Here is a 14,206-nt window from a genome sequence, read left to right as displayed (position 1 = left end):
AAGAAGTATATAAATGTTAGTTATTATTATTAATACCAGGGAAAAATTGAAGCTTTAGGTAGTATTCCGCACCTGTGCACTCGCCCTTTCTCCCAAACTCCTCAAAGAAGGATTGAGGTGTTCTCTCATTTCTTTTTTTGAGTTAAGCTTGTTCTCTATAATTTCCAAACATTCATTTTCGACTATTTTTTGTGGTTGTTTTTCCATTTATATAACTGGAATTCAATAAATGTTTGGTTGAATCGTCTTTAGAGAATACAGGGAGTCCCAAAAAACACTTTAGTTTCGGAGGATGGACAAATTATCTTAACAGAAGTTGTAAAAGAAGGGAACTGTCTTGTACACTTGAGTTGATTGCAGACCCACCCCAAACCCCGCCACCTCGCTACTCTACTTTTTTTTTTTTTTTTTTGGAGTGCGCCTGCGCATTGTTCACTTTCAGAGGGAATGGGGGCGGATATGGAGAGTGGGAGGTGGTCTAGAGGGCGCATGCGCATGGGGTTGAGCAAGGGGCGGGGCCTGCCCTGTCAGAGGCCGGAGGCGGAAGGAGAGGTTTCTCTTCTTCAGTGCCGGGCTGGGCGGGGCGGGAGCCGGAGGTGCGGCCGTTCTTGGGTCCGGAGGAGTGCGGCTGGGGGGCGGAGGCCGGGGCCATGCGGCCGGGTCGGGGATTGGGGCTGCCACCGCTTTTGGCGGCTGCCGCCGTGCTGATGCTCGTGCTAGGCGGTGGCGCCCAGGTGCGCGGCTCAGAAGACATCGTCGTGGGCTGCGGGGGCTTCGTCAAGTCCGAGGTGGAGATCAACTACTCCCTTATCGAGGTGAGGCGCGCCGCGACCGCGGAAGCATTGCCCCTTCAGGGGATGAGGTCCCCGTCCCGTGAGGTCTGCAAGGGCAACACTATCCATTATTGGCCATCATGGAGTATGGAAGGGACCCTAGCATTCCCCTTCCTTTTACAGATAAGGAAACTGAGCCCCGGCGTGATTCAGTGACCTGCCTAAGGTCGCAGAACGACGGGCTCTAATCCAGGTTTTTCTTTTTCCCAAATTCGGGGCTGCTTCCCCAACCCCAAATGGAATAATTTAGTGAGAAGTTAAAGACCTCAGGTACTCCGCAAAAAAGTCAGGAAATGAGATTTAGAGAATGTCAGTCTACCCAGACTTTTATTAAGTTACCATATGACCTGCTGTGCTGTGGACTATGGAATAAGCAAAACGGAAAGATCCAGACCCATATTTCAATAGTTTGCATGAAATAACCTGCCTGAACAGAAGAAGAAAAATGCATTTTAAGTTACTGAATGCTTTATGTAAACTTCTGATTGTTTCTGGTGTGGGAAAACTAAATTTAATTCAGAGTTTTATATCTAAGTGCCAGAGGTAATGCAACGTTTCCTCCCCACATTTTCACATTTTGCACACTTATATTTGTGCAAATTTAAGTTATATACGTACAGAACTTTGAAATATCAGAGACTAAACTGTAGCTTCTTTTTGATTCTTGTTCTCAGTCATGTATTTAAGTGCACAAAATATAATGCATAGAATCACAAAAGAAATCAATAATATTGAAATGAAATTTTCAAAAATTTTAAAGTAGTTCACAGACCCCAGGTTAAGAATTCCTTTGGCAGAAGAAAGTGAGATGAAAAGTGGCTCCCGATATATAGGTGGAGAGGGAATTGGTGACAGGTAAGAATAGATAGTGTTTGGGGTCAGCTGGGTAGCTCAGTGGATTGAGAGCCAGACCTAAAGATGAGAGGGCCTAGGTTCAAATCTGGCTTCAGACATTTCCCAGCTGTGTGACCCTGGACAAGGCACTTGACCTCCATTGCCTAGCCCTTACACAGTATTGGCTTCAAGGCAGAAGAGTGGTAAGGGCTAGTGGTAAGTCAGTGATTTCTCTTTCTCTTTTCTTTTTTTTTTAAACCCTTACCTTCCATCTTGGAGTCAATACTGTGTATTGGCTCCAAGGCAGAAGAGTGATAAGGGTAGGCAACGGGGGTCAAGTGACTTGCCCAGGGTCACACAGCTGGAAGTGTCTTGAGGTCAGATTTGAACCTAGGTCCTCCCCTCTCTAGGCCTGGCTCTCAATCCACTGAGCTACTCAGCTGCCCCCTCTGCACCTCTTCTCAAGGAGCTCCCAGTCTAATGGGACAACGTGAGAATCATTATGTACAAATGTTGCTCATATTTATCATATACCTATGTGATAAATTGGAGATAATCAACACAAGGAAGTCCCTGACATTAAGGCCTGACATTTTATTAAAAATAAAAATTTTATTTTTATTTTTTGAATGTGTATTTTAGTATAAAGTTTTTCCTTGTGGTCCTCTGGAAAGGTAATCTGGGAGTTAGTTGGTGGTGAAGTGGATAGAGTGCCTGGCCTGGAGTTAGGAAGAATCATCTTCATGATGTTCAAATTTGGCCACATACCCTAGGTGTGTGACCCTGGGCAAGTCACTTAAACCTGTTTGTTACAGTTTCCTCATCTGTCAGATGAGCTAGAGAAGTAAATGGCAAACTAATCTAGTATCTTTGCCAAGTAAAACTCCAAAGGAATTGGGAAGAAGAGTTGGACACAACTGAAAATGACTGAACAAGGAACAAAGGTTCTGCCCTATTTGACCTTGAGTAAATTGCATAATATCTTTCTCAGTTTTTCTACCTGTAAAATGGCAGACATATCAGGAGTTAATATAAATAATTATTTATAATTATAGTAAAACATGATAAATGTTTTGGAGTGTGTGTGTGTATGTGTGTGTGTGTGTGTGTGTGTGTGTGTGTGTGTGTGTGTGTGTGTGTACCTGGGTTAAAATCCCACCTTTAGTGATTAATAAATATGTGACCAGGGGTAAGTCATGAATGACCTTTAGAATTTAAGTTCTCAGTAGAGTGTTTCATTCTTGGTATTTGTATTCTGATTTATAGCATAGTACATGGTACATAGGAAGCACTTAATAAATGTTTGCTAATTGATTTCCAAATTTTAGTTTCCTCATCTATAAATTGGTTTTGTAATAATTCCTAACTGACAGAGTTGTTCTGAAGATTAAATATACTTCTGTATATAAAGCATGTAAGAGTACCATATAAATATCTATTATTGGACCTCTGGGATCTCTGACCCTAGACCTCTAACCATTAAAATTTTTTTTTTTTTGCTTTGAAGAGATACATTTTATGAGTATCTTTACCTAGCTGGGCAACACCTAGATAATAGCTCCATACATGATGTCAGAGTACTTAAACTTACTTTTGAGAGTTAGTTTTCAGTATATTTACTTTAAAATATTTTATTGGACACTACCTTTGCCAGTAATTAAGGAAATACAGTTCCTTGTGGCTTGCAGGTAGCTGAGGGAGAAGATCTTTACTCTGTTGGGAGAGTAACAGAATTTATATATAGTATAAGGTTAGTTTGTGCCTTGAGCCATATGGGGAGGAATTACCAGACTGGGAGTCAAGAAGCCTGTGTTTTCCTTAGACTCTGCCAACTAATAGTGCGTCCTAAAGCTTCACTTCACTTAAGTGAGCCACGTTTTCCTTTATTTGTAAATGAGAGAGAGTTAAATCAAAGACTTTCCAAAGCTTCTCCTACCTCTAAAATTCTCTAAGTTCATATTTTTTATTGAGTTGAAAGCAAAAAGTGGCATCTCCTCTCAAAGCAGAACTTCTCTATTTTTCCCCACTAACCTGAACTAAATGATTTTATTTATTAATCTTATATGTGTTTACATTGTAATTTTGTCATTTCAGTAATTATTTTATTTTATTTTATTCCCAACTAAAATTTTTTTCAAGACCAAGTATTATTTTCCTAGTTTTTAAATAACGGCCACCTCTTTATGCTTTATAAACATATATTATATCCTAATCGCATTTAAGAATATATGTATGTACATATATGTTTCTTCAAAACTCATTACATGGCACATTTAATTAGTATTATGATTGAGAATCCCCAAACACTATATCCATGGAAGGCAAGTTAACAGTAAATTAATTTTTCCAAATTAGAAATTAAAGAGCTAGGTATTGCAGTACATTTTATAGTAATCAGGCTGTAAGCTTTAGAGAATGGCAATCTACTCAGAGAATACTATGCTTGCACTAAATAAGAAATAAAGAAAACTGAAAGATACAGACCCATATTCTAGTAGTTCATATAAATGACATGCATAACAAAAAAAATGTATGAAAATATTTTAAAGTATTGAATGTTTTACGTAGATTTCTGATTGCTTCTGAGGTGGGAAAGTTAAACTTAATTCATATTTCTATATTTGAGTATCAATGCAACTTTTTTTTCATTTTCACATTTTTTTAAATTTTTGTATAGATTAAGTTATATACCAAGCATGGAACTTTGAAATACCAAACAGACTGTGCTCCAAACAATGGTTACTTTATGATTCCTCTCTATGACAAGGTAAGAACTGAAAATGTTTCACTAATTTCATGTTGCTCACTATTATTGGTATGGTAAGAAGCTGTTTGTCATAGGGGATTGATTATACTAATAAGTGATACTGGTTTTGACTTTTCGCTTTTGACTTTTGTGGCACTAGTCAGATTATTAGTTTTTCTTAATTATGTGTGGAATATAACAATGTTAAGTGAATTCAAATGTAGATAACTAACAATCAGAACAGTGTTATAAAGCCAGTCAACTAATTTTAGTAATTTGGTAGATTCTTGATTTCATTAGAGGAAACCTCTTTCCACTATTCCATATTGTCCCAAGAATCTTCCATATAGGGTCTGCACATTGTTCTTCAGGTCTTATCTGGGAATATAAATGCCTAAATACTTAAGGCCATATACTTAAGGTGTTTCTTATTCTGTGATGGACTTACCTTTTGCCTTATAAGGTGACTTTGGATTCTTAAAGACAGTGCTGGCAATATACAAGTTTTGCCAGGTTCTGCCAAGTTGGAAAAGTGGCAAGTGTGGGCCTGGGGGGAGACTGTTGGGAAAGTATCCTAGCTTTGGGATAAGAGAGCTTCCATCTGAAGTTTAAATTTTGCCTTTAAAACTACCCATTTGACCTAGACTAAGTCACTTAACCTTTTGGGGCCTCAGTTTCCTCTTATCTAAAGTGAAGGGTTTGGACTAGATGGCCTTTAAGGTCCCTTGCAGCACTGAATCCATGATCCTGTTACCATTTTAGTTTGAAGCAGATTGTTACCAGAAGGTTTCCCATGATAATGAATGAATGAAAAGGCATTTTATATGCTTACTATGTGTTAGACACTGTGCTAATCACCGAGGTTTCAAATTCATAAGCAAAACAGTTCCTGCTTTCAAGGTGTTCACATTCTAATGAGAGAAACAACACCTATTGGGGAGACTGTGGGCGGGTAGCACAGAAGGGTATTTTGGTCTTAGAAATCTTAGGGATGGTAAGTGAACCACCAGGGCAGCCTCTTTGACTCATTTTTTTCAAAGGTGAGTAGTCTTGCCTATTAGATTACAGTTCTGGGGCTTCATCATTCAGGGAAACACAAACCTGGATGAAAGTTTCCACAGGTTTGCCCTCTAGGATATGGCCTTTGGAGATGGGGAGAGGGGTGTAGCAGCCCAGAGTTGGGGTAGGAGAGAGGTAGATGATGAGTGGGAGCTAGCAAAATCTAGTAAAGTTTAATTTTATTTAATTTTTTGACTTTTTAAACCTTTACCAATACTATGTGTTGATTCTAAGGCAGAAGAGTGGTAAGTAATAGATAATGGGGGGTTAAGTGACTTGCCCAGGGTCACACAGCTAGGAAGGGTCTGAGGCCATATTTGAACCTAGGACCTCCCGTCTCTAGGCTCGACTCTCAATCCAGTGAACCACCTAGCTGCCCCCTAAAGTTAATTTTTTACAGTTGACAACCCATTCATTTCACATTAAAATTTCAAAAAAAGTAAAAGAAATCTCAGGGTACTTATTTCAGTGAATATAATTTAGCACAAAAAGCATGTTTTATCTTTAAGCAATTTGTTCAGTTATTCAACAAACATTAAGAGCCTTGCTCCGCTCAATTTGTGGTATGAGACAAGAGAGGAAATACATGTTTCTACCTACCCCCAAGGAATTTATAATTCATCAGGGGAATACAGGTAAAGAAACTGAGATCCAGAAAAAAATTAAATTACCCAGTGTCAAAGTAAGTGACAGAGCCAGGATTCAAACATAGGTGAGGTAGGTCTCTTGATCCCAAATCCTGAGCTCTTCAAATATAATACAAACTAAATGGTAAATACATAAGAAAAATAGGAAGTGCTATGAGATTGAAGGAAGGAGATATTACTTATAGCTGAACTGAAATGATTTATTTCCATTATTATACACACTTATCCTCTGATTACTAGATAAATGGTTATATGGATGTGATTTATTTAGCAAGTTGTCTTCAGAAATCAAAGAGGTAGCAGTGACTCTTAAACTCAGTGCTTTATGTTGGAACTGTATCATTTGTTAAATCCAGTGCTTTGTGTTTGCATAAGATAACAAGCTAATTTGAGGCAGTTTTTGAGTATCTACCTTGTCTGAGTTCAATTTCTACCTCTGATTCTCTCTTTGTGACTTTCTGTAAGTCATTTAACCACCATAATCCCATATTTCCTCATCTGTTAGATGAGGGGATTAGACTAGAGGAGCTCCAAGGTTCCTTCTGTGCTGTAGCTTTTATATTTACTTTCATGTTTTAAAACTTTTGGTTGGACGATAGCTTTAACACTAGCAATGCTATTGAAAACTTTCCTCTTTTTTTTTTTTTTTTTTTTGTCATAGGGGGATTTCATTCTCAAAATTGAGCCTCCCCTAGGGTGGAGTTTTGGTAAGTAGATGAATAGACAGGTGTCTTCCATTACTGAATACAGTCTTTACTGAATCTTCATAAAAAGAGGTATGCTTTGGATAAATTGTTTAAATAGTAGGGATTCATTTTTAGTTGCAGTCATACTTGAAAGCTTTCTGAAAAACCTACTGTGGCTAGGCTAATTTCTCTTGGCAGCTTGGCAACTTTAACTACTTCTCTCCTACTTCAGTGAACTATCTTTTCCGAAAAAGTTTTTTTTATGATTAAGTGAAAAAGAAGTGATTTTTCCACACTTTCTTTTCTCCTTTTTACTTCTTTGAGTGAATCACTAGAGAAGGAGGTGGGAGCAAGATGCTTTTTTATATCTTACTAAAGTTTATGTAGAAGGGGAAAATAGATTTTCCCTCAGATATAGTAGGAGTAGCTCTTCATAGGATGCTGTTGTTCTAACTTTGTAGCTTGGAAATGAGGCATGTACTGTGTTCTGTAATAAGAATTTTGTTTTAGCCGTTTGGAGGGATGTATTTCAAGGATTATAATAAAACCACCACTTGAGGATTCATTTGAAGACTAGACTTTATAGAAGCTCAGAATCTGAGATGGAGACATTTTCCTTTTTCATATCTGGGAAGGTGCATAATTAATGTTTTCCCAGAAATTTGAAGAATAGAGTAGAATCTATTTAGTGTTGAAGTTTTGTTGAAGTAGGTTTGAATTCCAGTATGCATGAAGTTTTAGTAGTATAGATGGACTATTTGGTGATATTTACCAAACTGCAAATGGTGCTTTGAGATAAAACTCAGATGAGAAACTGGTTAACATATTTTACTTAGAAAGATTTGACTATATTAGAGATGTAATGTTCTTCTGTTAACTCCTTTCTTATCTTCTTTCTGACCCTAGAACCAACAACTGTGGACCTTCACGTTGATGGTATTAATGATATCTGCACAAAAGGAGGTGATATCAACTTTGTATTCACAGGGTTTTCTGTGAATGGAAAGGTTTGTTTTTTTGCAGTTTTCTTAGTAACATGCAGTGGTCTGCTCTTTCTTTTTCCTCGAGAGCATATGTTGGATTAATTGTGCCTTGTTATAAATGACTGTGTGTTCTTTATGGCAGGTACTCAGTAAAGGGCAGACTTTAGGACCTGCTGGAGTTCAAGTTATGTTAAAAAGCATTGGGAATGAAGCTCATATACAGTCTACTGTGACTCAGCCTGGTGGAAAGTAAGTTATGCTTTATTTTGCCTTGTCTTCTGGATGTATAGACTTTTCCTTTTTTTAATCTTAGAAACTCTTAACAATTTGAATCAATCACTCAGTCAGTAAGCACTTTTTAAAAGACTTACTTTGTTCTAGGCACTGTGCTAGGTGTTTGTGATACATACTAAAAAGAAATGAATCTGTTTCTCTTCTTATTTTACTCTAAAAGCTGATTTTTTTAGAGTAGGAAATGTAGAATTTTGATGAACCTTCCAGTGATTTGCTGAATGACTTTAGGAAAAATTACTTAACATTTTTGAATTTAGGGAGGTGGTGTGGTATGGCAAAGTGGATAGAGTGCTGGACTGGGAATTAGGAGACCAGGATCCAAGTAGCTCTGCTACTAATGAATTCTGTGATATAAAACAATTTGTATCATCTCTCTGGTTCTCATTGGATCTTAGGCTATAGAACCAGAAGGTATTTTAGAGGTCGTCTAGTCCAGATCCCTCCCTTTCCTGGCTACAACTTCCTTTGGTCTTCTGGTTTTATTAAATGCTGGAATGTCAAAATTATTACAGATCAATACTTCCTGTAGTATTTGAACTTAGTCACTGGATTATAATCTTACATTTAGAGGACAAATAGCCAAGTTAATGTTTCTAGGGCAGTGATGGGCAAATTACTGCTGGCGGGCCAGATACGGCCCCCTGAAATGTTCTATCTGGCCTTGACATTATTCCTAATCTGATGAATACAATGAGTAGGATACAATACAATGAAACTTCAAAAAAGTTGCCTTAGAAACAGACTGACAGATGAGCATTTCCTTTCCTTTGGCCCCTCTTTAAAAAGTTTGCCCATCACTGTTCTAGGGGGCCTAAAACCTGTAAGATTCTTTACTTCCTGCTGCCCCTTTTTTTGCCCACCATTACTGCACAGGTAATTGGGGATCAGAGGCCATTTGGTATGTTTCTTTGTTTCATGGATTGTCATGCCGAAGAATCCACCCAGTGAATAGTTAATTGATGATGAGATTCTCCTTAGGCTATAATATTACAACATCACATTCAGAAATCCTAATTTGGCCAGCCATTTCCCAGCCATTAGACACATGCTTTGTTTTTTAGCTTTTTTGTTATCACAGATCATGCTGCTGGAAACATTTGTGTACATGAGGGTCTTTCCTCACCTTGAATATCCTATTTGGGATATAGTCTCAGTAATGAAATCTTTGGCCCAGAGGGTTTGAATAGTTTAGTAACTTGTGTAACAGGACTTGACCTGTAATTATAAAAGCGTTTTGAAAATAAGTGTGAAATGCTTCAGTAGTTCTCACTCTGTCTTCCTTCCCCCAGGTTTGCCCCTGACCATATTGTATGTAGTCACTATAGTATCCTTTCTCAAACATTCTTTTCATCATGCTATTATTTTAGAACCTGTAGGTTCCTTTTGAATTCAGTTGTACTTTAGTAGGCATATCTTTAATAAATTTTTATTTGAGGCACTATGGTAAATATTGAGGAAACAAAAGTGTAAATAAGTTGTAGTCCTTGATATCTTAGAGCCTACAATTTAACAGATATTTAGAAATCAAAAAACCCTTGGGAGGCTCTTTTAAAAAACCTTTTACCTTCTGTCTTAGTATCAGTTCTTTTTTTTTTTTTTTTTAAAACCCTTACCTTCCATCTTGGACTCAAAACTGTGTATTGGTTCCAAGGCAGAAGAGTGGTAAGGGTAGGCAGTGGGGGATAAGTGACTTGCCTAGGGTCACCCAGCTGGGAAGTGTCTGAGGCCAGATTTGAACCTAGGACCTCCTGTCTCTAGGCCTGGCTCTCAATCCACTGAGCTATCCAGCTGCCCCCTTAGTATCAGTTCTAAGATAGAGGGGTAACAAAGGGGAAGGCCACTGGAGTTAAGTGACTTGCCCAGGGTCATTGTAGCTAAGAAGTGTCTGAGGCCAGATTTGAACTCAGATCCTTTTGATTCTAGGCCTGGCACTATCTACCATGCTACCTAACTGCCCCCACTGGGAGGCTCTTAAGAAATGAGGCAGCTTGATGTAGTGTAAAGATCATGGGGCAGGGAGTCGGAAAGTCCCAGTTCTAATTCCAGATTTTTTTAACTTGGTACCTCTGTTTTTTTGTTTTTTGTTATTTTTTTGATCTATGATTTCCTTGTGGTGAAAACTCCTTCTACCAGTACTGCTTGGACTACAATTTATATAAGACTATATAATTTATAGTCTTTGTTGGCTGGGTCATTGAAAAATTAAGTGACCCACCTAGAATGATGCAGACACTATGTATCAAAGGTCATGAACTACCCTAAGGACTTCCTGGCTCCTGAGCCATTTCTTTATCCTTTAGCCATGTTGCTTCTCACTTGTGTGCCCGTGGGCAGAATATTTCATTTCTCAGGGACCTCTGTTTTGTCATCTGTAGAAAGAAGGAATTAGATAAGATGATCTCTACCATCTTTTAACATTCTATATTCCTATGTGCTTTATGATCATTACTTTAATGCTTGAAATACTTGGAGATGAGTAACTCCTCTTCCTTTTTAGCCAGCATTTGGTATAGCATTTTGTTCACTATAGGTGTTAAATAAATGCTTTATAGTTAATTAATGGCAAACTTGTGATTATTGTGAAATTGTTTCCTTGTGCTAACATGTTTACTTTCACTCTGCTGTATTTCACTTAACTCAAATTTGAGGGGTATCATTGAGAACAATTGTTGTGTCCTGTAAAGAGTGTGGAACTTGGAATCAGGACAGTTGGATTCAAATCTTGCCTTAAACACTTATTAGGAATATGAGCATTAGAAAGTCTCTAAAGCTCTTATGGTCAGTTTCCTCATCTATAAAATGAACATAATAACAGGTGTACTCTCTACTTCACAAGCTTATTGTAAAGAACTTTTAAGTGGTATGTAAATAAAAGTTTATTCATAGATTAAGAAAAAGACAAACATAATTTTGTATTTCACAGGTTTGCATTTTTTAAAGTTCTTCCTGGAGAGTATGAAATATTTGCATCTCATCCAACCTGGACATTGAGAGAAGTAAGTATTTGGAATGTGATTTAAAGGAATGAATGAAAAATAAAATTTAAGCACTTATTCTGTGCCGGGCCCAGTGCTAAATGTAGGAGAAATAAAAATAAAACAGTCTCTCACCTTAAGGAATTTGCATTTTAAAATGGCAGACAACATACATAGGAGAGCAGAGGCGAGGGAAGGGTAAAGTCAGAGATGGTGAATGGAGCCAAAAAACAATCAATTGACATGCCTTTTCTGGAAGCAGTGCTGGTGTTGATCTGATCACTCTTCCCAGAGCAAAATATTGGGAGTGGAGGGATCATGTAAAAGGAGGTGGCTATATATGCTAGGAAAATGTTATTGAATCAAAGTTGGGGGAACTGGGGTGATGTAAGGGTGATATAATGGGATCTTACCAGTGCAAGAACTGGCGGTCTTAATGAGAAAGTGGGCAAATGGAATTGAATCATATATATATCAGTTCAAATCAGCATGCTTTTTTTTGAATAAATTAAAGAGCATTTGAGTTATGAAGTGAATTTAATTTTTTGGGGGAAATTATCCATAGATGGAAAAACTATTTACTTAGTAAATAAATAAATAGAAACAAATTATTATGGTATCTTTGGTAATAATTAGGTGGGTGCTATCTGTGGTACTAAAACTTTTCTTTAGCAGTAGTATATATTATCTGTTAGAGCTTGTAAGAGCATTCTTTTTTTCTGCTATGTAATGTTTCTATTTTTAATTAAAGGTTTTTTTTTTAAAAAGCAAATACTTAAAACAATGTACAGAATGTAATGCAATTTAGTTGCATTTTTCTTAAGGCCAAAAATAAAAATTTAGAACAATTGTGGCAAAAAATTTTTTTTGCTTTCCCATAGCTTCTTATATTACATTTAATAGAATTTAAAACAAATTTGAAATATTCTAGATTTTGCTTTTTTTTTTGATATTTGATAGCTTTCCTGCTTAGAAAATTATTAGACAAGATTAGGCTCAGAGTTTTGTCTCTTAAGTTTTATGTACCTGTAAGTTTTCACATGCATAGCCTTAATTTAATACTTTATACTGTTTTATGGTATTTTAAGTTTTGAATGTACTTCTCTTCTTATACTATGTTGGCAAACCTATGGCACATGTGCAGGAAGGGACTCTCCCTTCCCCCCTCTCCATGTGAGCCTGAGGACATTTCTCCCATTATCCTCCCCTCTCTGCCCAGCAGTCCAATGGGAGTGCTTCCTCCTTTCCCTGTCTGGGATAAGGGGCAGCTCACAATGAGCATGAGGGTACAGTTTGGGCACTCGATTCCTAAAAGGTTTGCTGTCTCTGTTGATAGAACACAGGTTTAGACTTGAGTTCTTTGTTTTGCATTTAACATTTACAGTATGCTATAAAGAACAACAAAATATCCAGTCAAGGATTTTAACTGTCAGATGTTATGCTATATAGTTGTATACCTTGAAAAAGGAAATATACACATTCATTTTTTTTTTTTTTGTTTCTTTTAGGCTAGCACTACTGTTCGAGTAACTAATGCCAATGCTTATGCTGCTGGTCCTCTAGTAGTTGCTGGTTATAATGTTTCTGGTTCTGTTCGAAGTGATGGGGAACCTATGAAAGGTGTTAAATTTCTCCTCTTTTCTTCTTCAGTAGCCAGAGAGGTAAGGAGAAATATATGTGGAATAATAAAAAAGATAAGGGAAAAATAGAGACTAAGAAAATAGTGCTAATTTAATTTGTAGATGCTGTTAATAACTGTATCTGAGCTATTATTTAATGAGAAATCTAAGTAATGTATGTGTGGATGTGGATGTTTAGGTAACTTATTTTATCTCAATTTTTCTTGAAATAGTAATATTGAGTATTAATTATGATGTTCTACAATAATATAGTAATTATGAAGAAGAAGGCAATTACATAGTTTTCCTACAATGATTGATTTTTAGTATGTTTCGGGATACAGGAAAGAAATAATTTTAATTTTTTTCCCCACAGGATATATTGGGCTGTAATAGTTCTCCAGTTGATGGGTTCCAGCCTCAGGATGAGAAACTGATATTTTTGTGTAGTGTTATCTCAAAAGAAGATGGCTCCTTCTCCTTCTTTTCATTGCCAAGTGGGAGATACACTGTGGTAAAGGAAGATTAATTTCATTCACCATTTTTCTTTGTGAACCTGATATCCTAAAATTGATACTTTAGTAGTTAAAATGGAGCTGAATAGTGTTAAATGTTTCAGTTCCTGGTTTCATGTGCCATTCTCTTTTTCTGTTCTTTGTAAATCAAAATGGTACTGTTTGGTAATGACTGCCAAGTTCATACTAAAAAATGTTAAAATAATATCTCCACCTGTGTAACTCAAATGAAAATTTTGTTCTTGAGTTACTTTGGTTGGGACTCTTGCTACTGAGTTGCTTATATATAAATATATAGGTATATATAAATCTGAAACATTTCCCACACCAGCATTTGTTGCTATAACATTTTGTTGGGAGGTCTTTGAGTCCCTTCCTTATTTTCAGGTTGATAAGTTTAATGTTTTGGTGGCCGTGTTCTTTTGGAAGTAAAATATTGTGCTTATGCCAAATTAAAAACATTGATTTTATTTCAGGTTCCATTCTATAGAGGAGAGAGGATTACTTTTGATGTTGCTCCTTCTAGGCTGGACTTTACTGTTGAGCATGATAGCTTAAAAATTGAGGTATGATTTCCATATTATATTCAATTGTAAGGCAGATGTTTATATTTCATGTCTGCAGAAATGCTAAAGTTCTAGAAAACAAAAATTTTGACTGGAGAGCTTTTGGGGAAAAAAATACAACTTTGCTTGGTTGAGGTTTTTTTAAGGACATTTCTTCATTTTTAGAAGAATTAGTTTCTATGATGATGATAACATCATATTTATCATTTTTTCATGGGTTGTACATCCAAAATTAGAAGTGAATTTTGAGGTTCCAAGCTAAATTGCTATCAGTTAGCTCATATTTTTTGGATATGAGCTTTTTTTTTTTTTTTTTTTAAAGCCTTCCATCTTAGAATCAATACTGTGTATTGGTTCCAAGGCAGAGGAGTGATAAGGGCTAGGCAGTGGAGGTTAAATGACTGATTCAGGGTCATGTAGCTGGTAAGTGTCTGAGGTCATATTTGAAC

At 36.8% G+C, this 14,206-nt stretch overlaps 1 protein-coding gene across 1 annotated transcript in view; it reads left to right on the top strand.

Annotated features, from left to right (window-relative positions):
* Positions 1–650: 650 nt before the first annotated feature.
* LOC123234547 (nodal modulator 1) overlaps positions 651–14,206 on the top strand; it is a 59,964-nt gene continuing 46,408 nt past the window's right edge. The window contains exons 1-9 of the mRNA XM_044660452.1: positions 651–815; positions 4,345–4,434; positions 6,781–6,826; positions 7,712–7,812; positions 7,931–8,037; positions 11,006–11,078; positions 12,566–12,718; positions 13,053–13,190; positions 13,668–13,757. Of these exons, the coding sequence (XP_044516387.1) occupies positions 651–815; positions 4,345–4,434; positions 6,781–6,826; positions 7,712–7,812; positions 7,931–8,037; positions 11,006–11,078; positions 12,566–12,718; positions 13,053–13,190; positions 13,668–13,757 (963 nt within the window). The remainder of the gene's footprint in view (positions 816–4,344; positions 4,435–6,780; positions 6,827–7,711; positions 7,813–7,930; positions 8,038–11,005; positions 11,079–12,565; positions 12,719–13,052; positions 13,191–13,667; positions 13,758–14,206) is intronic.

The sequence above is a fragment of the Gracilinanus agilis genome, chromosome 1, assembly GCF_016433145.1.
Source record: "Gracilinanus agilis isolate LMUSP501 chromosome 1, AgileGrace, whole genome shotgun sequence".
Lineage (NCBI taxonomy): Eukaryota > Metazoa > Chordata > Mammalia > Didelphimorphia > Didelphidae > Gracilinanus > Gracilinanus agilis.
This window is presented reverse-complemented; position numbering and strand designations above follow the sequence as displayed.